The sequence below is a fragment of the Vespula pensylvanica genome, chromosome 1 (genome assembly GCF_014466175.1).
Source record: "Vespula pensylvanica isolate Volc-1 chromosome 1, ASM1446617v1, whole genome shotgun sequence".
NCBI lineage: Eukaryota > Metazoa > Arthropoda > Insecta > Hymenoptera > Vespidae > Vespula > Vespula pensylvanica.
The window spans coordinates 10778090-10803407 of record NC_057685.1 but is presented as its reverse complement, the minus strand read 5'-3'; the positions used below and the strand labels follow the sequence as shown (position 1 = coordinate 10803407).

General features: G+C 33.0%; 4 protein-coding genes across 19 annotated transcripts in view; 2 read left to right on the top strand and 2 right to left on the bottom strand.

The window, feature by feature from the left end:
- The first annotated feature begins 9 nt into the window (after positions 1 to 9).
- LOC122636924 (transmembrane and ubiquitin-like domain-containing protein 1) lies at positions 10 to 3574 on the top strand. 3 transcript variants are annotated; one of them, XM_043828621.1, is made up of 4 exons: positions 10 to 233; positions 952 to 1273; positions 1361 to 1658; positions 1754 to 3574. In XM_043828621.1, exons 2-4 carry the CDS (start codon positions 976 to 978, stop codon positions 2202 to 2204), a joined length of 1047 nt encoding a protein of 348 aa, XP_043684556.1. In that variant the 5' UTR covers positions 10 to 233; positions 952 to 975; the 3' UTR covers positions 2205 to 3574. The 3 variants fall into 3 exon arrangements, with proteins under 3 accessions (XP_043684556.1, XP_043684563.1, XP_043684573.1); XM_043828628.1 differs by lacking the exon at positions 10 to 233 and adding an exon at positions 243 to 543; XM_043828638.1 differs by lacking the exon at positions 10 to 233 and adding an exon at positions 567 to 804.
- Positions 3575 to 3909: 335 nt separating this feature from the next.
- Positions 3910 to 7875, bottom strand: LOC122636683 (probable isoleucine--tRNA ligase, cytoplasmic). Its single transcript, XM_043828205.1, has one exon. The coding sequence runs from the start codon at positions 7777 to 7779 to the stop codon at positions 4000 to 4002; it is 3780 nt and encodes a 1259-aa protein (XP_043684140.1). The 5' UTR covers positions 7780 to 7875; the 3' UTR covers positions 3910 to 3999.
- A 352-nt stretch (positions 7876 to 8227) lies between these two features.
- Positions 8228 to 13568, top strand: LOC122636859 (KH domain-containing, RNA-binding, signal transduction-associated protein 2-like). Of its 5 annotated transcripts, XR_006329086.1 has the most exons (11): positions 8228 to 8660; positions 8762 to 8883; positions 8964 to 9080; positions 9206 to 9521; positions 9624 to 9744; positions 9818 to 9934; positions 10263 to 10363; positions 10754 to 10850; positions 10944 to 11067; positions 12556 to 12659; positions 13001 to 13568. XR_006329086.1 is itself a non-coding variant. In XM_043828499.1 (10 exons), the coding sequence occupies exons 1-9, from the start codon at positions 8456 to 8458 to the stop codon at positions 11038 to 11040; spliced, it is 1293 nt and encodes a 430-aa protein (XP_043684434.1). In that variant the 5' UTR covers positions 8228 to 8455; the 3' UTR covers positions 11041 to 11067; positions 12556 to 13568. The 5 variants fall into 5 exon arrangements, 3 of the variants coding, with proteins under 3 accessions (XP_043684434.1, XP_043684444.1, XP_043684456.1); XM_043828499.1 differs by having other exon boundaries at positions 12556 to 13568; XM_043828509.1 differs by lacking the exons at positions 12556 to 12659; positions 13001 to 13568 and adding an exon at positions 11291 to 11832.
- A 2974-nt stretch (positions 13569 to 16542) lies between these two features.
- The window catches only part of LOC122636765 (transcription factor AP-2-epsilon), a 162605-nt gene continuing 153829 nt past the window's right edge, over positions 16543 to 25318 (bottom strand). For all 10 annotated transcript variants that reach the window (XM_043828389.1, XM_043828379.1, XM_043828391.1 and 7 more), the window contains 4 exons: positions 21713 to 21831; positions 17557 to 17698; positions 17283 to 17454; positions 16543 to 16899 (listed from right to left, as the gene is read on the bottom strand). In XM_043828389.1, the coding sequence (XP_043684324.1) occupies positions 16762 to 16899; positions 17283 to 17454; positions 17557 to 17698; positions 21713 to 21831 (571 nt within the window). In that variant the 3' untranslated portion in view covers positions 16543 to 16761. The remainder of the gene's footprint in view (positions 16900 to 17282; positions 17455 to 17556; positions 17699 to 21712; positions 21832 to 25318) is intronic.

The window sequence follows — 25318 nt, the reverse complement described above, 5'->3', positions numbered from 1 at the left end:
CTTTAGTTAAAACACTACATATTTTCTGCAAATGAAAAGTAAGCAAAGCTATTGATGCAACGAGTATACACAGCGAGTATATACACATATGTATTTTTCTTTCCAATGGCTCTAGTATATTATTTGCTAAATAAGGACCAATCTTCAAATATATAAATTATTAATATATAAACATTGTTGAAGATGACCACCTATTTCCTTAATAATTCTTTAAACATACTGTAAATAGATACGTAAGTTTCCGCTATCATCTTCTGCTATATACGTATTTCAATGGTCTGTTGCTTTTTCGTATTGATAACAGCTTGAACATGTTTCTTAAATAATATATATTGCTACTTGTCATAAACTATCTGCGTCATGCACAGATGTTTATAGATACAATATTTATAGCTGTTTTGTCAATTTTATTTTGTATTGTATAAAATTGTTTACGATTTTTGTAAATTAACACAAGCGCGGCCTTGATTGTGGTATAAATAAAAATAGTCGTAAACAAGACTAAAGAAAAGTGTAAATTTAGTACATAATTTAAAACATAACGTACGTTTTAATATCTAGAATTTTATCAAGCTTCCCTTAATTTTACTTTTATTTTATCTTTTTGAAATGTTTGTAGTGATTTTGTAGATGGAGTAATTTTTTTTTTCCAATCCTCAATTAATGTTTTTCCATATTGCAGGAAGAATTATATATAGTGTCCTTAACCTTCAATAGCAATTTTGTTGCATAAGAAAAAATGATTTAAATAAATAGGAAGTTGTCTCTTTATTTATAAGCTATTTTATTTATTATCTATAAAAAGTTAGTTTTTTATTAATATTTAACATGACATAACATTCAATTTTCGTTTCTACTTTTTGTAGAAATTTTGTAGTGAAAATTTTAGTTAGCAAATTTATAGTGAAATTTTATATAAAAACTATATTATTTACAAATCATTTTTTATAGGTTCTTGTAGATTATTAAAACAAGATGTCTTTAATAGAGGGTGTTGGTGATGAAGTTACAGATTTTTTTATTGCTTTGAGTATTATACTGGTGGCTTGGTTCGCATGGTGTTCTACAAATATTGCAGATCAACCAATAATACGCACAGTACTTATATTGCAACATCGAACACGCACAAGTATTACAGAATTAAGAGCAAGTCAGAACACCAATACTCTTAATCAATCTCGTAATTTGGAAATATCAGATGAAAATTCTATGGAAACAAATACTATTGAAAGTAATAATTCAGAAGCAAGTTGTCCGGAAACATCTATTGCAGGTATTAAGTATTAGTTGTATGTCAGTAAGATATATATATATAATCCATGATTTGAGTTTACAATTTTTAATTTTCTATCTATATCAGATGCCACTACTCCAGCATTACGAAGAGTACCAGAAGCTACCACTTCTGAAGAGGTCCTCATTGAAACTATGGATTCCTTTAATAATGAAGAGACAATAGCGTTAGAAAAATCTAACGAGGAAAGTTCTACAGATGACTCTAATAAGTCTGAGTCAATGCATCCTAGTACAACAGGATGTACAACTGAAAACTTGTCAACTGCCAATGCTAATGAAATTAGTATAAAACTGAAATTCATAAATGATGATCAAAAAGTAGTGACTGGAAGTCTTAAGGAAATGCTTGGAGAGTTCAAAAGGTAAATTATATTTATTTGTAATACTAATTACGATGAATTAATTATAATGAATATATTGATATAGAAAAATCTATTTTACACATAATATTTTTTAGGCGACATTTTCAAGTAGAACTTGAGTCACAAAAATTGGTGCGCTTAGTATTTAAAGGTCAAGTGCTTCAACCAGATAGTCAAACATTAGAACGATGCGGTCTTTATAATCACTGTGTAGTTCATTGCTTAGTACATCAACCACGACCAGCTACAACATCATCACAGCCGCATACATTGGATGAATCATCAATTTATTTCAATCCACAGACTTTTCAAAATCTCCCTGCGAGTACTGGAATCAGCTCAGTACATAATGAATGGGATTTAAGCAGGCTTTTAGTGAGCATTTTGACTCTTATTTTAGGTCTTGCTTGGTATTCTCGTTACCACTACGCGCAATTATTTACTGCGACAACTACACTTGCATTATATGCACTCACTGCAATATTTACAGTTTCTTTATTTAGCAACTTTTTCCCTGATCAAGATAGCATTAGAAACATTGAGTGAATTGATGTTACTGTCTTATTATTCAGACAACTGTGTGAACAAATTTTATTGATCATAAGTAAGTAAAAGAAATTGATCTTTAGCACTTGTCTTACTTATCGATTTATGCAGAAATATCGTGGGGTATAATGAATAAACAAATAAAAAAATGTGATTTTTTTAATAGCTTGCAAGTAACTTGCTAAAATAAAATGAAGAGTAAAAACTCAAACAAGTGATTAATATACATGTATAATAATGTAGTAAAGTATGAAGTCTTTATTGAATTATTTGTTAGTTTTAATGATTACTCATAATCTCTAAAGAAAAGAAAAGAAAAAAAAAAATTCAGAAAATTTACATACCTGTTGATTATTTTATGAAAAAAGTAGCAACCAAAAGGATAGAATGTGGTTGCATGCTGGTGCTTTCTTATGTTATTATTTGTTCAATTACTTTTATGTATTTGTCAATATAATTATTATTTTGGATATATCTGGTTGATACATTGGATTATTATTTTTCAAAAGATATTTGTAATTTATAAATACATTTAAAAAGTTATTACTGGCATTTAAAACTGTTGATGACTGTTAAATGTATTAATAATATATGTATTACTGTAAATGTATTAATAATACAATTAGTAAACAAAATAAATTATAAAATATATATACTTATCATATGTCGTAGTTAAGTATGAGCATTAAAAAAAATATCTAATTATCTTATGTTGCAGCTATTTCTAATGTGAAAATATTTGCAAGTGAAGTGATCCAGATGCAAGTAATAAGTCATTTTATTATTGAAATGATTAAAATAAGTGTAACCTTGCTTTTTAAACATGAGTCATAATCACATTCCAATTGATATAATAGTACTATTCTTATTATGAAAAGAAATAACGAAAGTACGATAATCACAATTTTAAGTGTTTCGTGTTATTTCTTACTTTTTAAAAATAGGAATAATATATTTACATGTTAAAGTATATCACATGATATATAAAATGTCTTCTTTATGTATTTAGTACAATTAAATATTTTCTCTGTTATAATTTTGTTTGGTTTAATGATGGTGCAATGAAAGTGAAATATATATAATTATCTTGGAAAAAATTTGTAATAGGATAATAATACATGATATAATGACTTATTTATAATTTTGTAAAGTATTACAAAATAAAATAATCAATTATGTAATTATTTCTGATATTTCTGATATTATTGGTTAATGTTGATGAAGTATAACAGAAAATCTATATAATATTTTAAACATGTTTCTTACATTTATGTATTGTATACGAAATATGTTATAGAAAACTTAAAAAATTCAGTTAATAAAATTGTAATTGTTTGATATGATATGAATAAATATTTATTTATTTGATATTTTTTTGAATGTCTGTTTTATGAATCTACTTCAGTGGTTATGATCAATTATATATTATAATTCTGTAAATTATTTTAATATCATATAACATTCTTAAACATTCATTGGATAAATTAAAATATTAGGAATTAAAAATCTATTACCTACACATTATTAATTGTTTATTTATTTATGCTTCCTTATATACAAAGTATCTTTTTTCTTATGTTACTATGTTTTATAATGTATAAATAGTTAATATTTTACGTTTTTTGAATAGAATAAATAAATGATAATGCATGACAATAGATGGTATATAACGTAATTATAAGTAATTTTTATTTTTGAATTATTTGTAACAAATCGTTAATATATGATGTGTTTTTAAAGGAATTAATCGGTTGAATAATTTATATTATTCATATTTTTTTGGGTTATATTATTTTCAAGAAAAATGACTGATATCTATTGTTTTAGTATGTAATTCTAATATGGATGATACATTTGGAAGTGAAAATATAGTATTATTTGATGTAAATAAAGTTTCGTTGATATATTGTTTTAATGTAAGCATATCTAATGTACAATTTCCTCGAGGATTTTCTAAAAGTATAGTAGTTTTTTTTCTATCATTAATCATATTAAGAAAATGACAATTAGGAGACTTAGAATCAACTATTGATGGATTTGCTGGTGAGCCAATTTTAATCACTTGAATAGTTTTTTTATGTAATGAAGCAATATCTGTATTATTTGTAAGTAGCTTTCCGTCAACATACAGATCATAAGTAAATCCATAAATTCCAAATATAACATCTATATTTTGTCTTAATTGTTCATACGAAATTAAAGTTGTAAGTTCATGTGTTTCTATTTCTAACAAAATTGTACCTGCAGAATTAGTAGCACCAAATCTTGGCTTTATATTAATTAATTCGACATTAACATATTTTGAAAATGGTTGAACTTCTGCAGTATTATTTTTAAGTGTGCTTTCTATTTTAGTCTTAACAAGTGTAAGTTTCATATCAATACCTTTAATGTTCTGCATTTCTTCAAGGATAATATTACTATTATCTGACAATTCAGATATATGTTTTTGAGGAGTTTTAGTTGCATTTTCAATAAACTCTTTGTGACTGAGAATTACTTTAGCTAAATTACTAGTTACATTTAGAATTTCATAATAAACAATTGCTTCATCAGATGGTATCAATTGTGCTTTTTTTCTCAATTTCTGTACTCTATTAATTATTTCTCTTGCTATTCCTTCATTTTGCATACTTTCATCAGGTGTAATTCCTAGAAGAATCAATATGTTTCTTTCACTGTGGGCTTCATATTGCTTAGAAAGTTCTTCAGCCATTGGGCCAGTGAAATTAAACATTAAGCGTAAATCACCCTCACTAAGCTTATGACCTTGTACTATAATTTCTTTTGAAACTACAAATTGTTGTAGCTGTTCATCTGACAATTCTTTAATAGCTTGTGTAACAGATTTAAACTCTCCTTTTAAACGTGCACCTAATATTTTATGATCAGGTTCAGCTCGTAAAGTTACACCATACTTTTCTTTATCTGTTGTGGTTATTAATTCTTTTACATTTAATTCTTCAAGTATGTACGATTTTAATGAAACAATATCTTTCAAAACATTGTTATCTTGATGGATAACAACGATATTAGGTAAAGGATATTTGACAGGAATAGTTTTTCTATCTCTTACAATCCTGCCTAACTCAATGATAATTTGCATATAGGATACTGATTTTTCAATACTTTCATCGATTAAATGGATGCAAGGATTAGGAATCATTTGATAATGAACACTATCCATATTAGCATTACAATCAGGTGGAAGCAGTTTTGACAAACGTTGAAACATAAATTCTGTTAAAAATGGAGTGAATGGTGCATTAATTTTCACCATTGTGTAAAGTATACAATATAAAGTATTCAATGCATTTTGGCAATCAATAGTACCACTTTCACCTTTTATTCGTCTTCTATTCATTCTTACATACCAATTAGTAAGATTATCTATGTATTTTATTAAATGAGGCACTACAGTATATAGTTTATATGCCTGCATTTCTTGTTTAAGAAGTTTCAATAATGTTTGTGTAAAAGATATTATCCACTTATCCATTATATTATTAGAGCAACTATGAATAATATCCTTATACATGAACTTAGTTTTTTCCTCTCTTTCAAATCTTTCAATATTTTGCATAAAAAATCGAAATGCATTATACCAAGGAAGAAACACATCTTTTATTATATCTCTGACTCCTTCTTCTTTGAATCTTAAATTTTCTGCTCTAACAACAGGTGAATTAATTAAGTACAATCTAAGAGCATCTGCTCCATACTTGTCAACAACTTCAATGGGATCAGGATAATTTTTCTTGCGTTTTGACATTTTTTGTCCATCAGATGCTAAAATTAAACCACTGGCAACAAGATTTTTAAATGGTGCTTTGCCAAAAAGTGCAGTAGATATAACAAGAAGGGTATAGAACCAGCCTCGAGTTTGATCAATGCCTTCTGCTATAAAGTCTGCAGGAAAACTTTCTTCAAAATTCTTTGGATCTTCAAATGGATAATGTATTTGTGCATATGGCATGGAACCAGATTCGAACCAACAATCAAATACTTCTGGTACACGCCTTAAAGGTGGATATCCTGATCGTACAGATGGAATGGTCAAATGATCTATACTTTCTCTATGGATATCAGTCACTTTAGTACCGGTTAATTTCTCCAATTCTTTAATACTTCCAACACATACAATTTCTTGACCATCTTCAGAAATCCATAGAGGTATCGGATTACCCCAATATCTATTTCTGCTAATTGCCCAATCTCTAGCATCTCGCAACCAATTACCAAATCTTTTATCTTTGACATAATCTGGTACCCAGTAAGTATCAGCATTGGCCATTAATAATTTATCCTTTATAGCTTCAACTCTAATAAACCATGATGGTACAGCTTTATAAATTAATGGTGTATCAGATCGCCAACAATATGGATAACTGTGTTTAACAGGATTGCTATAAACTAGTCTATCATTAGCTTGAAGATATTTTATAATATCTTTATCCGCATCCTTCACATATTTCTCTTTGAAATCATGAACTGGGTCTGTAAAACAACCACGACTATCGATGGGACATATAATTTCTTGATCCTTCGTTATAACACCTGCATTTAAACAACATCTATAATCATCTTCTCCAAAATAAGGCGCTTGATGTACAATACCAGTTCCACTTTCTGCAGTAACATAATTATCATTTAATATTATAAAAGCACCTTTTTGGCTTAACCGAGCAAAATATGGAAAAAGTGGTTGATATTGTTTCCCTTTTAAATCTGATCCTTTTCTTTTTCCACATATAGTATAAAGATCTTTAGATTTATAAATTAGATTTAAAGAAGATTCTAATAAAATATAAATATTATTAGATTTATTATCCTTTACTTCTATATATTCAAAAGCAGGATTACAACACAATGCCAGGTTACTGGGTAAAGTCCAAGGAGTTGTTGTCCATGCTAGAATAGATATACCTGGTTCATCTATCAAAGGAAATGCTACTACTACGGATGGATCTACAACATCTTTGTAATTTTGACCAGATTCAAAGTTTGATAGAGGTGTATTGCATCCAGTAGAATATGGCATTACCTTGACACCTTGATAAACAAGTCCTTTATTGTATAATTCCTTAAAAATCCACCATATAGACTCCATGTACCATGGGTACAATGTTTTATAATCATTTTTGAAATCTATCCATCTACCAATTCTACCAACTATTTTCTCCCATTCTGTAGCATATCTCATTACAATACTTCTGCATTCTTTATTATAGTTTTCAATACCAATTTTTGCGACATCATCTGGACTTTTGATATTCAAAGCTTTATCTATTTCAAATTCGACAGGTAAACCATGTGTATCCCATCCGAATCTTCTTTCAACGTGATACCCACATTGATGAGCATACCTTGTTATAATATCCTTTATTGTTCCAGCAAGTATATGTCCATAATGAGGTAAACCAGTTGCGAAAGGTGGACCATCATAGAACGAATATTTCGGTTTACCTTTCGACAATCTTAAACTATTTTGGAATACATCTAATTTTCTCCATAATTCTAAAATTATTTCTTCTTCTTTCGAAAAATTTATCGTCTCTGATAGTTTCTCTATCATTTTAAAATGATTCTTTTTATGCACCTTTAGTCTGCAATTCTTCGCCGTCTGTTACAAGACGTAAGTATGATACTCTATAAGGTTATGAATTCATGTATCGAACCACGCAGTATGGAATCATAAAAGAAGCACAAAATCTGTAAAAGTTACACGCCAGGTGAGGTTATCGTGCAGTACTCATTTAGAATTTTCGCATACAGTGCAACCATATATAAGAACGATCTAAATAGAATACTACTTTTCGATTCGTTAAATGCTGACGTATCCATATAGGCCTTTAGAAAGAAATATTTTTCTTTTCACCAATAGACAAATTCAGGTGAAAGATTTTAGTTACGTATTCATTTCTGATAGGTGCGTTAATAATGATAATTTGTTGCTTTTTCTGACAAATTTCGTACGAAATTTAGTAAATTATTGTCGCGTAGTGTATAAAAAGAGAAGTAGCAATAGTGTGCAGGTTATAGCTGCGCATGCGCGTTACGTCTGTGAATGGTAGCGTGTTGAGTGGTATTGAATGTTAAGTTTGATCACCCTAAGACAGCCATTGTGTTATTATTGTTTTGCGCATAAACTTTTAAAGATTTATGATCGTTAAATTTTGTAACATACAAAAAGAAAGTTTGAACATTATTTTATTGTATATTTTGTACGGAATCGTGACTGAATCGGAATCATGACTGAAAGATCAAGTAACGGAGATTACAAGCGTGAGAGAGAGGATTCTCCAGAAAATAACTCTAATTTGCCAATGATTAAAGAACGAGAAGAAAAGGATCATCAGGTTGATAAAGCCGGAGAATACGTAAGAGAACTTTTACAAGAAAAAGTCGAGTTAGATTCACAAAAATGGCCCAATGCGACTCGGTTAATTGATCAAGGTAAGGATTTATTTTTCAAGATCGTTTTAAAGAATGTTCGAGGTAGATAAATTACGTAAAAACTAGAAGTTGATAAATTATTTTCTTTTATTAATTTACAGAAATACAGAAAACTCAAGCTATTGGAAAACCATTAAGAGATCCAAAATATGTAGATATTTATCGTGAAAAACCGATTCGTATTTCTGTTAAAGTTTTGGTGCCTGTTCGCGAGCATCCAAAGGTGATTATAATAATCATATTATTATCTTTTAACATTTACAGTAAGTTCGATACTGACACGTTATAGAATTTTATTTGTAGTTTAATTTTGTGGGAAAACTATTGGGACCAAAGGGAAATTCCATGAAACGTCTACAAGAAGAAACTATGTGCAAAATGGCAGTTTTAGGAAGAGGATCAATGAAAGATCGGCAAAAGGTATACTTGCTTAGATTGCATTTAAATGATTATAATAATATGTATCTAAGATATTTTTAACAGCAATGATACTTAGTATTGCTGTTTATTATAAAAAAAATTAAAATCATACTGATATATTGTAGGAAGAAGAATGTCGTATGTCCTTGGATCCAAAATATGCTCACCTGTCGGATGACTTACATGTAGAAATAACAGCTTTAGCACCTCCAGCTGAAGCATATGCTCGTATAGCATTTGCACTCGCAGAGGTTCGGAAATATTTAATTCCAGACAATAACGATAATATACGGCAAGAACAAATGCGTGAAATGGAACTTAGCATGGCTGATGATTCAGCAGTTGCAGAAGATAGAAGACCTTCTATTAGAGGTGTGCCTCCTGCAGCAGGTGGTATACTTAGACCTACCACAAGGCCAACATTGCAAAGATCATCAAGAGGTTTGCTGTTTTTAATAAAAAATAGTATATCTATTAACAACTTTCACGTATGTAAGATTGAAATTTTTAAATTATCAAAAATTTTGTTAGTTTTTCAATCAGTTTCAGCACCTGTTCTTCCTCCACCATCCAATCGTGGACCAATTGCTCGATCGATGCCTGCAAAGACAAAAATTTTTTCGATATTAGACCGCGCGCGAGCTGCCATGGATCAGAGTTATGGGTAAATGTTTAATATGTACGTTATTTCTAATAAATAGCAAAGGAAACGTTATAAAATATATTTTTTTTTAAAGCTATGAGACTCCAACTCCGCCTTTAAATAATCGCGTAGGAACACATGATTATGAATATCATCCATCTTCGACCACAAATACTCGATATGCAGATCGTCATTATACATCGACTGCAAGGTATGTATAGTTCATGATCAGAATGAAAGATCAAATTACCAAGTAAATGTTAATTTAGCAAATTTAATTTAAGTACATTTTATCAAAGTTAGTTCAGTTACTTTATTAGATGTCGCATTTTATTTTGTATCCCACACACACAAACACGTATGTGTGCATGTACGTATGTATGTATGACAGAGATTTCTTTTAATATGATAAATAAATCTTTTTATAAAAAAAAGTTTAACAAAAATTACGTCATATTAATTATTGATAGGTACGAGAATAATTTTGCTTTTATAAAGTGATCGTTAAAGGTTTTTTGTTTTGTTTTAATATCATACAGCGACGACATGTATCCTACTTCGAGATATACGACTTATGAATATGAAGAAGAAGCTGTACCGCACACATCCCATGATTATTATGAAATGTCAGATTATCCAGGTAAGAATATATTCTTTTACCTTAAATTCTCTAATTTCAAGCGTGCTTTTTTCCGAAGTATCACTTTGGAAATCAGCGTAAAATTGATGAAATGTGCAAAATGCTTATAAAAATAATTGATAATGGCTGTATTAATAAAATCAATTATTGATCCCTGATATAAAATCAATTATCAATAGGATGATTAATACGTTAATAATTAAAAATAAATGAAATGAACTTTAATATATCAACAAATTTATGAAACACATAAAGACAGATAAAAACTTAACGTGTGGGGTGATCGTGGATAAATGTACAAACAATACCTCTACGGGATTTTTGTTAAAATAATAAATTCCTTATAAAATCTATCAATAATTGAAGTACATAAATCCGTAAAATTCGCAGAGGATACTACAAGCCGCGCATGGAAGTCATACAAGACTACAACAACGTCAGGCTCGAGTTCGCGATATCGCAGCGCTCCATACACACGACCTTCCAAGTAAACATCTGCAAAAGTTTTTTAATTTTCTTCTTGATCTAAAATTATTCACCAATCTATAAATACTATTTTCTCAACGTTATTATTTCATAGCCCTAAACCATTGACGTGTAACCTTCCTAATGTACGGCGACCTATGATGCCGGCAATTCAGAAACCCATAAACGAGCGTATGCCAGATCGGCTTTGAGTTAACGGAGGCATGAAGCTTAATATGGTAAATTATGAGCAGGAGTAAATCACACTTAACGTCATATTTTCTACGTATTTTCTACGTTTAGTTAATACGATAAAAAGTCATCAGTTACCGTTTCTTTTTTTTTTTATTTTTTAAATCGTGTTAATCACACCAATTTATTTTTATTTCTTCTTTCTTATTACTCGTTTTATTTTACTTGTTTTTCATCTCTTTCGCTTAATAAGGTCCACATCATTTTCAGATGAGTATTTCGCGGTCAGTGGATAAATCAGAATATATTAATATGACGAAACGTATAATCAAAGCATAAGAAAATCCAAAGTTTTTAATACAAGTTACAAGCGAAAGTTCTGCTCTCGGTAATACTTAAATCACATCGCAGTATTAATAGTTCCTAATTTTTTGTAAAGGTATAAATTTCAGTTTTAACTCATTTATCCAAAATATTATGCTATATTGGTAATGAAGTAAATCATAATGACAAAAAAAGATAAGGTATATCAAAACATTTAAACAAGCAAGTAGTAAGAAGTAATAGACGGCGGTACAATATATCGCGAATTTTGCAGATTCTTTTCCCCAATTTCTTTACATCAGGTATACTTAATTTTGTATAATATCTCATCAAATTATCTTTATTAAATCTCAATTTAAAAATATCAATTATTGATATTGATCGATATTTATGTTTCACACATAACACATTTTTTACTAATTATTGAAAGAACTTTGGATAATCACAAATTATATCCAAATGTAAGAAATAAAAATATTTAATTTAAATAAGATAATTATTTTACCTAAATAATTATATTATCTAAAATAATATACAGCACCATAATAGTAAATCAATGATTATCGAATGATATATATGAATATTATAAAAAAATTTTCATTCAGATACATTAAAAGATATAGTATTAAAACAAAATTAATAATTACGTGACGCGTGCATACATGAGAAATATAAAACAATAATTTAAGTACATTTAAGTACAAAATTTGAAATATAAATTAGCATGAAATTATTATTTAGGATAAAAGTTAAAATAATATAAATATTTAATAAAATATAATGACTGTAATTTCTAAATATTTTGTCGTATTAAAAATGAAATATTCATTTGACATATGTAATCGTCATAAACCAGAATACATATATCACATAAAAATAAAAACTCTATTTAAAAAAAAATACAAGATAATTCCCAAATAGTTAATAATTTTTCGTCGTTTTAAACGTGGATGAAAACAGATTTACAAACATAATTCATGTGAAAATTATTAATACCTTACCCATTATTGTTCAAACCATCATAACTATATCGTTAATGAACTAACAATAAATAATCTTTAACTTTCGTACGACCATGTTCCCATTATTAAAATATAACCGTATAATTAAAGCGTTGATTTAAAAAGAAACCAATTAAATGGACGATGATGGAAGACCGATTGTTGACAAGTTTGCATATTTCTAATCACGATTTCATATATCTCCCTCAGGTGTATGAGAAAATTCGGAAGATCGCGTGGGAACGCGTTCTTCTCGATTGAAATATTTTTGATCCTCCTGTGATTCACGGAGCTGTAGCGTGTCCTGATGAAACGTGAGTATTTCAACTGCATGCATTCTGTTGCTTCAACCTTTTTCTCTTTTTTATCTATCAATTTTGTAGAAATATCGAAATACTAAAAAACTTACAATGATAAGCGTACAAGCGTCCTAATGGGATGATTGTAATACTTTATTGCCAATACGTTTTTCTTTAAGCCCACGTTGTTTCTCTTTATTTTGTTAATCGCATGTGACAATTACCAGAGAGACTTTTTACAGGCAAAAGAAACATCATCGTTTATTATGTGATGAAGAAATTACATCGTTAAAGTGTCAGTGTGCATAAAACTAATAAAGACGTTCTTTTTTTAAAGTGTATTTTTTAAAAATTAGGTGTTCACGTCCAGCAGGAGTCTTCGGAGCAGCATGGTGTTTTTCTTTTCTGAAAGATACGACTAAATCGAATAGAAATGTAAGGAAAGAGACATAGTTTTTAAATAGAAATATGTGCTTTGAGTCCACCAGTGAATTGAACTTTTGTTCAAATTTTTCGTCCGGGCCCGCCTTGAAAAACACTCAAGAGGATCTATCTGAAATCCGACATTTTTAAATTGCTTAGAAACAATATCCTTATTTATTTATCACACACCAATATACAAAAATGAACTGTATAATCAATATCAGAATATAATATACTACGAAAATTCAAATATATTTAATAAAGATATATCTGAGTATCTTACAAGATTAGAATGATGTATCCAACTTGAAACAAAATCTTCTACAACATTCTCTTTTTGAGCGGTTGGCACAGAATTTCTGGTAGAAAATTGCTTTTTCTACGGCCGTTTTAAAGATTATAAATAAGTATTAATTTATGGAATCTTAATACTAACGAAGTTGCCTAAGTAATCTCGAATGAAAATAAAAAGATGTTATGTCTTCTCTTCCTTTCTCTTAATCTGTTTTTTTCCTAACTAATTCATTTTATGAAGTGACTCTAAAATCGGAATGTACTCTGCCTCATCGAGCGCATCGATCTCGACATGGTTCACGATCGACGAGTTTACGATGATTCTCGGAAATATTCATACGTACGTACGAATGTGTCGAGTAACAAATGCATTAGCCGTTGTTTTATAGTAATCGGTATCGCGAGGTATCATACAACGATAGAGCGAAACAGAGAGAAAGAGAAAAAGAGGGTGAGAGAAAGGTGGAGAGGAGAGAATAGCAACTGTGTGTTTTTCACGGAAAATATTGCAAACGAATTTTCGTTTATCAAGGTATGCACCTTTACTTTCGAAATTCAACGGGTGTAAATTTGAGGTCGAATCGCGAATCGGTAATAAAAATCTTCGTATTCCGATATTTCGTGATAAAATTGTTGAAGACACTCAAGAATAAAAGGCTAGAGCACGAATCCGCGCTACGATTCTAATCGAGAGCGCAGAAAAAAGGAGAATGGTACTTGTTTAGGGGATGGTTTAAGGTAGTTTCTCGGTTTTTTTTTCTGCTTTATCTCTCGCACTGCTTCGCGACCGCGCTAACACCGTTTCTATGAAAAAACATGGAATGTAGAGTAAATCGTTATTTTTGCCGTCTTTTCAATCGGTTTGATATCTTAATAATGTACGATTATATCACAAGAAAGATTCGAATACTCTGTACATAGCCCGTGGAGCGCGATGCGCTCGCGTCGGGACATAATCTTACATTTACATAATTATACGCCTAAAGATTTAATTACAAAGTTAGATATGTCTCAGGTTCACCTGGTGTTGTACTTCATACAATGTCCTTTTCCGTCTTCTCTTCCTTTTCCACTTTCTTCCTTTTTCGTTAAATTCTCCTATTTTTGACAATATCGATCTTTCATCGTATTATATAATACACGTGGAAACGGAGAAAATCGATTCAGTTTCCTCTACATTTCTCTTTTCTACTTTTCTGTTTCTTTTTTCTTTTCGTTTGACTTTTCTTAATGCTTATAAATCGACGTTAATTGGCACATTTCAAATGGCAACTTTTGTCTCTGTATATTGGCACGATAATCGTTTTTTCCCCCTGGTTTTTTTCTCTTCCATATTTTCTTTCCTTCCCCTTTCCTTTCTTCCTTCATTCTTTTTTTATTTAAAGAAGAAATTCATGTCGTTTATCAGGACGAACATGGTACGTGACTTCTACGAACGCGGTACGTGACGGATACGGTTTCCTTCTTCTCGAATTGTTCAGGCGTGATGAAGATATAAGAATAACGATATAACGATTATAAATTAATACTCATAGCCTCAGACGGCTCTCAGAGGTGTTTGCATCGCACATTGGTTTTGAACTTTGCTTCCTCCATCACGACCTTGTTATCTTCTTGGTTGCATTCTTTTTTTAAGTTAGAAGAAATTAACGTTAATAAGAATATATATATATATATAAATAGAATATATATATATAAAAAGAAATAAGAAGTCCAGGTGTAAAAGCCATCAGGAGATATATATATTTTATTGTAAGTAAATCGATTGTTCGATAATTAACGATTTATATCGGTCGCAAGAATCGTACATACACAGATACTACTTATAGAAAGAAACAAGATCGCTGAAGAGGAATGCGAAAAGCTCGGGCATACATACCTACATACGATCGATCTTTAAGGGATTGCACGTAGACAGAGGAATGAGATTGTAGTCGCAAAAAACTGCATTCTTCTATTTGCTCCGGCGTTAAGCCTAACGCGCATCTATCGATCCGCAAGTTCGAGAGACGACAAAAAGAGAGTGAGTGAGAGAGGAAGAGAGACATACGTAGTTGCGCTTTTCCTTCGATGTGTTCGTTTCCTCTTTTTCTCTAACAATAAGAACGATTCTACTTTTTTTTAAACCGACGAGAAAGGGAACGCATTGGTCGTATGAACGAAACAAGAACGATTGTTTCTATCTTTTTTATCTTTTTCTCGTTTCTTTTCTTCCTATCCTCGCCATCGTAAAATATTTTATGACGAGCCGTCTCCTATGTCACGTTACGTATGTAAATATACAAGTCGCATTTACTTTAATAGGATTCAACGCGTGAGACCGGCGTGCGATTTAGTATATGTAGTATGGATTGCACTTTGGATGTCTGATAAATATCACAAAGAGCCTGCTCTGTACGAGCAGCGTCAATAAAATAACAGATAATAGTCTCGCTCGAAAACGAACGTTTCGTATAAACGTTTCTTTATCCTCTTTTTCTTCTCGATCTACTTTCTACATGGCTACCGTACGAACGATCGAGGTTCTCGAGCTATCTCGCGAAAGGAACTTGCGAATCGGTAGGGACGAAAAAAAAACGTGTTAATTTCGCGTCACCTCCGCGTAACATACATAACATACATATATATATATATATATATCTGGTTTTTAAATATAAATACTAGTTTCTTATACTGTTAAAGATGCGAAACAAAATTTTTTTTATACGAATGTTATCTGGTTCGAAGGGAAAAATACGAAAAAGTAGATTTGAGTTTCTTATAAAAATGTAATATTTCGTGTATCATTTAATTTTTATGATATTAATTAAATATGTTACAAAAAATCCAAATCTGCTATCACACTTTCCCCCTTGAATCAAACAAGTCTCGTAGAAAACATTTGTCTGCTTTGTTAACGGTCTAAGAAATATAATTGCCTGTATATATTTAAACCGCGCGCGCGCGCGGGTATATTATGTGTATGTTATACGCGTATTTCTTCCCATGTTCGTCGACGAACCGGTCGATGAGATTCGCAAAAGTCGATTCGAAAAACGATATTCGATCATGATTGCACTGTTTTCGCGTCTTCCTCTTCATCCTCGAGGACTCGATCATTCCTTCCTTTTCTCTTCTCTTCTGTCTTTAGCCTTCGTTCGTTCTTTTTGATTTTTTCTTTTTTTCTTGTATTTTTCCTTGCGTTCGTGTCTGTACTTCTCCGACCAGCCAACCTCAGTGAACACGCGCACCCACGCCTCATTTCCACGTGAAAAAGTCGCGTGGATATGTGTGCGCGTGTATCTAGTGGTCCACTGTCAGCTTCTCTATCGCGTGTGAGAGGGAGAGAGAGAGCTCAATTGTACGGCCAGGAGTGCCTTATAGACGTGACCACGTTCGAGGTAGGCGGGTCTTCCGGGCGTCACTTCTTCATGTCGTTCATTAACGAACTGTCCTTGCTCTTATTTGTGTCGAGATTCGATTGTTGACTGCTGGTCACGCCGCTACCGTTCCCCGGATACATCTTCTCGAGATGATTCAGAGACTCGCTTAGGAACTTCTGCAAAGATCAATCATGGCGTGAAATATTAGAGGAATCTTCTTACTTGATAAATTATCATATACTTTCTGTTAAATTAACATATTCATGTACAATATTTTTCTTCAACCACTGTTTTTTCTTTCTATTTTCTGATAAAAAATCTTAAAAGATTTCTAAGACCTTTTTTTTATTCATATTTTATATCAATACTTTGTAAAGGGAAAAGTAATCTAATATAAGATGATCGTACAATGTTTGTACATTTTGATATTTTATATTTGCAAGACGATTTAATTATGGGTTTTATTATCTTCTGATTGATCTTTTCTTATTATGTAACAGTCATTTATATTATCCTCAACACGCAATGTGTTTAATCCATTAATAGGATAAATGCGTACCTGTATCGCCGTGAGAGCGGCAACGATCGCTGGACTTCCAAATCCGTGCGATATGAGGGAGAAGTGCGTCAGATGTCTTTGTATACTCGGATCGAGTATGTGTTGTGGCCGCGTGTTGCAGAGTGGTGACCTATCCTGATTGAGAAGATCCATCAGCTCTTTGGTGATTTGCCTGAAATGATGAATTTTCAACGATTAGTTATCGTAATGAAATCGAACTCGTTTTGGTGGATGACGGTAAGAGAAAAGAGAAGAGGAAGGAAAACTCTCTTACTTGGTGGCATGAAGAAGTTCTTTTCTCCTGTAGGAATCTTGCGGTTCGCAATGTTGTCGACTGAGGTATTCGGCGACCTGTTTCGCAGGGAACTCGGTTTCGCAAACGTAACCAAAGTCTCTGGCAAGGTGAATGGCTTCTCCTAGAACACGTACACACGCACGCATACACATACATACATACGTGAAACTTATTTTTTTATTTCGCTTATACCAATAAGAAAAAACATCTCATCTTTTTTCATTTTTGGTATTATTGGTAATAAACGATAGGAGTGATAGGGAAAGATATTTCTTATATCGAAGTCGTCGACAGGGTCTTTGTGTCGGTCGACAGGGATTACGGTCGAAACGAGATTTTACAGATGCGTGTTCCACATTGGTGAGAGCGAGTTAAAAAGGAGAACGAGCGAACAACCTGATCGGCCAATATACTAAACAAGTTTCCGTTTGACAACTTCACTGTAATGAACGCGCATCGGCGATGAAAGTTATTCCACCGCGACGGCTCGATATAGTCAGGATATGCGTCATTAACGCACTGCGAAGTGGCCAGAGCGGTCATTTTTTGCCAAGCATTACTATAACGCGATTTCTATATTATAGATTAGCACGGATTAATGATATTAAATGCGATGAAGATAATGCCTCTGATTACGTATTCATGTAAGAAGGAATCGCGATTTACGTGAAAACTGAGATAATTAGCAAGATCATAGCGAAAAGTCAGTCTTGCGAGCTTCTCGAAAGTCAAGGAGCTCGTAAATTGCTTTCGATCATATATTTTCTTATATAAAAAATGTAAACTGCGATGTTAAATCGATTACCTTTGACGACAAACTTAATGAGATTATCTATAATTATTCTTGAAAGTCTATACATTTTTTTCATCTTCTCGTTGTACCTATTTCTCTTTTTTTTCGACATGTAATATCTTTATCAGAACGAATAAAAATCTTTTTTATCTTTTATCAGAACGAATAGAAAAAAGATAAATTTTCTCACAAATTTTCCCAATTAAAGTCTTGACACGGAATAACGAGCGGAAATACTAGACGCTTGTATTATCTCGAGATTGTTTTATTGTCGATTTTTGAGTCGATTCTTTCAAACGGTACTGCTGGACCAAACGAGATGAAAATTGATTGCACGTCGGTAGGGTTAAAGAACTCGATAATAAGGTAACGGCATGCGTACGTACGTAATCTTAGGTACATTACGTCATCACTTCTTTCCCGGTTAACCGATCGGTCAACGAATTTACGCCTGAATCAGGTAGGTAGGTGGATTAGTATATGCATGTATGATGTATACCAGATGAATCAGGTTGGAGCTAGGTGTTACTTACACATCTGCCATTTCGAGAGAATTCCCACACTTTCGCCTCACTCGGCAGCCTCTTTAACTTCTCGAATATACGATCGAGAAGAAGACGTATGTTTGGCTTTTACATTTCTCTCTCCCTCTCTCTCCCTCTCTCCCTCTCTCCCTCTCTCTCTCTCTCTCTCTCTCTCTCTCTCTCTCTCTCTCTCTCTCTATTCCGTATAATTTAACTATGGAAATAATTTTAATGCCTACGTCGTTTGAAAAGACTCGAAAATACGAGCAGTGACTTTTACGAAACTGTAAGTAAATCTTTTTTTTTGTAATACATTTTTAACGAACTAGAAGAATGTATCTGATTGAAAATACAATTTTTGAGTTTACTTTTGGATATTATAAGAGTATATTAATTTGAGAATAATGAGTATTTCGAGAAAAATATTTAACGATGTATGAAAACTTTGACCAAACATTCGATGGTGTGTGGAGGAGCATTTAATTTTGTAAGTATAACAGATAAAATCATAGTGATTTATTAAAATCTAACTGACATTCGTGTCTGCCGTGACTCGAAGATATTGTAAAGATAAAGTCGAAGGGTATACCGGGAAAGATAGAATCGACGACTCGTGCCGACGACGAACGTATAAATCAGGAGTCGTACGTGTTAATCCAGTCGCTTCTCGGTGCAAATCGAGCAATGGACGTTTATTGAAAGGTTTAAATTTACAATGCAGTCATTTCTTGTTGGGGGAGATATATATATATATATAGAAGGAGAATAGCTCTATGCTCCCTCTATTTTATTTCATTGTAAGTGACATTAATCTCTCGGTGTTTCTCTTTCTGCTTACGAGAAAAATGAATGTTGAAGGTAGCAGTAAAACTGCATGAGCGTATACTTTTCGTTAGAGTGAAATAATTAATTTATAATTTCAATTAACGAGTAACAAATCCCTGACAAATGAATGGAACCTGACTTTCTATTCATTTCATGAAAAATTCAATTTGTGTTACAATAAAATAAGAAAAATCCCTTTGATAGGAAGATAAACTTTGAATGTTTAGAAATATTTATAGCATTAAAGCTTTCCAAAAGTAAGAAAATTAAACTGAACCGTTTAAAGATCAGCTTACCGAGTTTGTTGGGCGTATTATCTCGCAAGTAAGAAGTTATCGCATCTGCCTGGTGAGTCGTGGAGGCGCGATGGAAGAAAGTCGTGGCTTGGTGTTTTATGGAAGCCCACCGACAATAAATTATAATCAACGTCGGTACCAACGGCTCTGACGGGCCATAGCATAGCGTCGTTAGAGTTTCGCCGATAGAGGAGTATGCCTTGCGATCTCTCTACGGACGTAAGACGAGCATGCGAGAGGAGCGAGACCATTAACCGCTCGAGTTGGTACCTTTTGCCAGAGTATTCTTGATTAATCGAGCTTTGCTTTTTAGCTCGGAACCGGAAGAACGATTAAATGACAAGAGAAAAATATTCCAAGTTTTGCTCACAATCGATGACGACATTATCAGCTAAGTATTTCAAACATCAAGCCCTTGCAGCGATAAATTTATGTTCGATTATATTATATTATATCGACCGAAGAACGATCGTTTTTCCTAAAAAATATGTATGTTATTACACCCGGCGCAATAATTTACAAAAGAGAGAAAGAAAACTCGATTTATTTGCAATAAAATTGACAACTATTTACAATGAAGGAGCAAATATATAAAATATCACTGAGTTCGCGCTTGCACAGAACTTTCAAATTTCACGGCTGCACCCCGAGAACTTCTCTTTTTATTGTTTATAAACAATCCTTTAAGAGAAAAATGTGCTGGATAAAAGTCTATACTGACTGATTACCAAGTTACGCTCTGAGCCAGAAGTTCTGAGCATACTCGTAACGATACGTAAAAGAAAAGTTGAATTTGATCGATTGTTAAAATTTATTCTCTCTTCAAATTTTTTTCCTTTATCTTCGTAAAGATATGTTTCATTATCAGGAATATAATGTTATCACGTTAAAATACCTGCCTCGTTTTCTTTTTCTTCTCTTTTCTTTTTTAAATAAAAACGATAGATAAAATTTTCACTTAAGGGCGTCGGTAGATCGAAATCATTTAAACGATCTTCGAACTCAGAAGGTGAACGATTTCTAAAGAGAGAGAGAGAGAAACGTCGAAACTTGTAAAGTAAACGTACGGTACATACTTCAAATTCTGCGACTTGCGATTTTTGATTGAATTCAATCCCGATCTTAAACTCTTCCCTCGTTGCTTTCGCGAGAGCGAGTTAGAGAGGACATATATCTACTTGTCGACCAAAGCCGACGCGTCAGAAATGCCGGTGTGGTGACGGATTAGCGGCGGTATTATTTAAGGAGATGCAAATCTATCCTACGCGACGGATATCCATAAATAACGCTTGGCACACGCTAAGGCAGAAATTCATTGCGCGAAAGAATTAAGAGCCATTCTTTAACGGGCATGCTCAGAGAAATGCGGGTCAATGTGTGGGATAAAATGTTAAAAGCATACGTTTGTGCATAGGATTGTGAACTAAGAGATCTTGCCGAGGAATTTTTTTTAGAAATTTTGAAAAATTTCCTTAATCACTCGCCGCACTTGGAATTCTAACGACTCGAAAAAACACTAGAGGAATGAACGTAATTGGGAAGAAAGGAATAGTCTGACCTTTATTCTTATCAATTATTATTTTAGAAAGTAATCTAAGAAAAATCAAAGCTTTTTTAATTTCAAAAGTGAGACTATCAGAGTGAGACTTATAACGATAGGTAATAAAATTCATTGGAATATTAAAACTAGAACCTACCTTCTACCAAGGACGTTAAAAGTGTGACGTTGGCAGCCTTCCTTCTACCGGCTGGTAGATTCAGACCGATCTTCTCTAATTTTTCCCTTAACAGTCGTCCACCATTTTTAGACTTCGCCCTATAAACAAAATATATAAGATTAGTTAGATATTTTGTCCCGAAAAATATGTTCTTTTTGAGAGATCGAAAAGTCGAATAGACGAATGTTTGAAAGAACGTAGGCGAGTATCGAGGCATCATCGACCTTCACAGCTACAAGGCTTTCGAAACTCTTGACTCCTTCATTAATCATTTTTGCGGTGATGCTTACAAAAAAAAAAAAAATAAATAAATAAATCAACGAATGCGAAGAGAGGGGAGGATAATATGAGGAGAAGGAGTTTGGGAAGAGGAAGGACAAAGAGAAAAAGAGAGAAAAAGAGAGAGATGGAAGAAGGCACGAAAAAATTAGCATAATCCGCGGGTTTCATGTGTGTAGTCGACGGTTGAGCAACTCGAGAGCAGCGGCAACAGCAGCAGGACGACGAAATATACTCTCTCATGGAGAAGTCCTGCTAGAGAAATTTCTTTAAACGAGAGAAGAACTAGAAAGGCGAGGATTACGATCGTTGTAAATAACGGGAATCTCGGACGATCGAGGGCGGTGCCTGCCGGAAGGGCAACGTAAATGCATACTAAAATACTTGCCTAAGTGGAGGATCAAAGAATATCTCTAACACTCTGTCTTTCACTCGTTGTCAGGTTTAGTAGATACTCACTGACGAAACGCGGACGTTAATATTGCTTTTAGAACGTTAAGTCGTTAAGTTCCATGTCGCTCTCATAAATCTTCCGATTGGATAATTTCAAACGATTTAGGTATGAATTTCTTATGTAACTCATCCTTTTCCTAGATCCGATCCTTTTTCCGTACGAATGAAAATCTTTGAAGTTCGAGATCAAAATTAACGGATCGGAATATGCGGATCTCGATATTAACGATTTCGATCGGTCGATCTTGCGTGATACGAGGACGATGGCAAGCCGTCCGTGAAGTATATTTTCTCAACGTAGTATTACAACGAGAAGCCGATAGTAGTAGCAGCCGAGTTCTTTCTTAACACACCCTGTCCATCCATCATTCTCCGGCTGGCTGTCGTAACGGTAACGCGTATCGTCCAACTTTGTTCGCTTCGATACCGCCGACTCGTTTAGTCTCCTTCGGTGATCTTTCCTCTTGCCGCGGCAATTAATACGTTTTACTGCTATAACTTTTTAACATAACCGTAACGCATGGACTCGGGACTCGTTTAATCGTTATTTCTTTTTCTTGGCTATCGAGCATTCGTCTTCTTTTGCGATTGACGATCTCTCATTAAATGAATTTTTGATCAAAAGATAATATATATGTGGATGTACACGCATACACGTTGCTATTTATAGATAAACGAGAAAAAGAATGTTATTATTAAAAATGATTTCTCTCTCTCTCTCTCTATCTCTCTATCTATCTATCTCTGTTTCTTGTTATTCCGCGGAAGAGTTCAAATTGATCCAAATCTTGTCATAGATCGAGCATCTTCGTATGTTTATAATGTCGATTCGAGAGGAGCTTAGAATCGCGATAGTTGCAAGTCAGTGTTACGGAACATATGTTATATGCACTGCGTGTTTCCAACGACAATGCATCGAGATCAGTCCTCATTGTTATATGTAGACTCCATTAAGTATTGGTCTATTAATCTATGGACCGTCCATCGAAACATAAACGAGTTTTATAGTGGTAGATATGTACGTAATTACGACCAAAAGTTGCGTTCGTTCATCGTTGAAATTATATCGCTAGAGCCAAAGATCTTATGGAATCGAATTAATAAGAACGCTTAATAACACGTCACGTCACGTCGACTTCCTCTGTTAGTTAGTATGTTTTTACAGTGAGAGGATTAGAAAGATATATTAGTGAACTCATTGAACGGGAATTATACGATGGCAATGCGTAGAGAGGCGTGATTCAATTCGGCCTTCTGTCGCTTTCATTAAAATCTATTACGATAAATTTTCGTGGTAATTACCTAGGTGACATCGCAAACTATTTACGATTTATATTCGATTAACGTGTCGTTTTCTCGCTTTCTCTTTCTCTCTGCCTCTCTTTTCTTGTTCTCTTTTACGAATAACTCGTAAATATCTACATCCTCAGAATATTCTTATAATTATGTGAGTAATCGTCTCGCTAGAGACATGCTTTACTGCCTGATACGTAATGGTCTTATACTACTTTTATTTCACAGCACCTCGTAAAATATGTATACGAACATATTTAAATACGCACGTATTACTTATTATTGACGATGGTTAGCGTTATTTGTTACGTACGTGACAAGAACTAGAATTTGCTGATTACGGAGACTTGTCCTCGAGACAGATTTTCGTCCTTTTCGAGTATTCGCGATATTCCTCGAACCCTTCGAAGACTTCGTTCTCTCCCTTTGGAGGAGTATCTCGGAGACTGATTTCTTGCCTACCGTGATTATTCAAGACGTTTCGTATAATATCGGCGTCGTTAATCGTTGTCGCGTGACATTAGTAAACCGAAGGACTTTTCGTGATTGTAGTTCATTCGATATTCATTCGAGGCGTTTTAATTTCCCTTTTAAACGGAATACCCGAACATCTGAAGTATCTTAATATAATATTAAGTTAGTATTGTTCGCTTCGGAACAAGTATTTCCAGAAAGTCGAGATTCCTTGCTACCCGATTATTCTTGTGGCATCCTTGAATACCTGTATCGTTAATCGCAAATGGCTATTGGCTGACATTAGCAAACCGAAGGACTTTCTACGATCATGACCCGAGAGAGGCAAGTAAACGTCTTTCTTGAGAATGCTTTGAAGATGATCGTGTCATCGATATCTTTTTATAAATCGCAAAAAAACCTGAACCTCGTGGAAGATATGCGCATTATCAAGTTATCCTACGATCCGAATTTATCCACCATCTTGTACAATTTGTCTATATTATTAGATTAAAAGAAGAAAAGGAAATGAAACGATTTTGTAATAAAACGATTTCGAAATATATTTCAAGAAGCAGTATTCTTGGACGAACCATTTGTCGAAGTAAACTTGTGCATTGATCTTAGAAGCTTCGCGAGTACGTTGGAAATTGTAGGGCGAGAAAAGAAAAGAGGGACAGAGAGAAAAAGACAAAACCAGCGAGAGAGGATCTATGATGGCAAGTCAGAGCAGTGCGTGTAATTATCAGTCCGATCGTTATTCGAATGGATGAATTATATCGATGGTGTGCGAGGTGTATCGTGGCAACGGCGACAGCAAGATGAGCAGAATTGCATTTGGTATCCTTGTGACTCGCCTGAGGCTCGCTCGCATGGAATTGACACTCGAAGCTATAAAATTATTAATACCTCATTTGCATGAAGAGCATAGATCGGTCGCTTTATTGGTACTTTCTTTTCTTCTCTCTCTCTCTCTCTTTCCATCTCTTTGTGGGACTTCTTGAAGGTAAAGACCTCCTGACCATCGTCCTTACAGTTGCCCGAGGTCCTTCTTAGCGAGGCGTTAAAGCGCTTGTCCTTTTATTATTCCGAGTAACGCGTTAAATC

Bases quoted from the DNA above. Each gene is read 5' to 3' on its own strand.
- LOC122636924 (XM_043828621.1), top strand. From the start codon at position 976: ATGTCTTTAATAGAGGGTGTTGGTGATGAAGTTACAGATTTTTTTATT. The intron at 1,274-1,360 runs GTATTAAGTATT...TATCTATATCAG, and splicing joins TCCGGAAACATCTATTGCAG to ATGCCACTACTCCAGCATTA. The intron at 1,659-1,753 runs GTAAATTATATT...AATATTTTTTAG, and splicing joins ATGCTTGGAGAGTTCAAAAG to GCGACATTTTCAAGTAGAAC.
- LOC122636683 (XM_043828205.1), bottom strand. From the start codon at position 7,779: ATGATAGAGAAACTATCAGAGACGATAAATTTTTCGAAAGAAGAAGAA.
- LOC122636859 (XM_043828499.1), top strand. From the start codon at position 8,456: ATGACTGAAAGATCAAGTAACGGAGATTACAAGCGTGAGAGAGAGGAT. The intron at 8,661-8,761 runs GTAAGGATTTAT...ATTAATTTACAG, and splicing joins GACTCGGTTAATTGATCAAG to AAATACAGAAAACTCAAGCT. The intron at 10,851-10,943 runs GTAAACATCTGC...ATTATTTCATAG, and splicing joins CCATACACACGACCTTCCAA to CCCTAAACCATTGACGTGTA.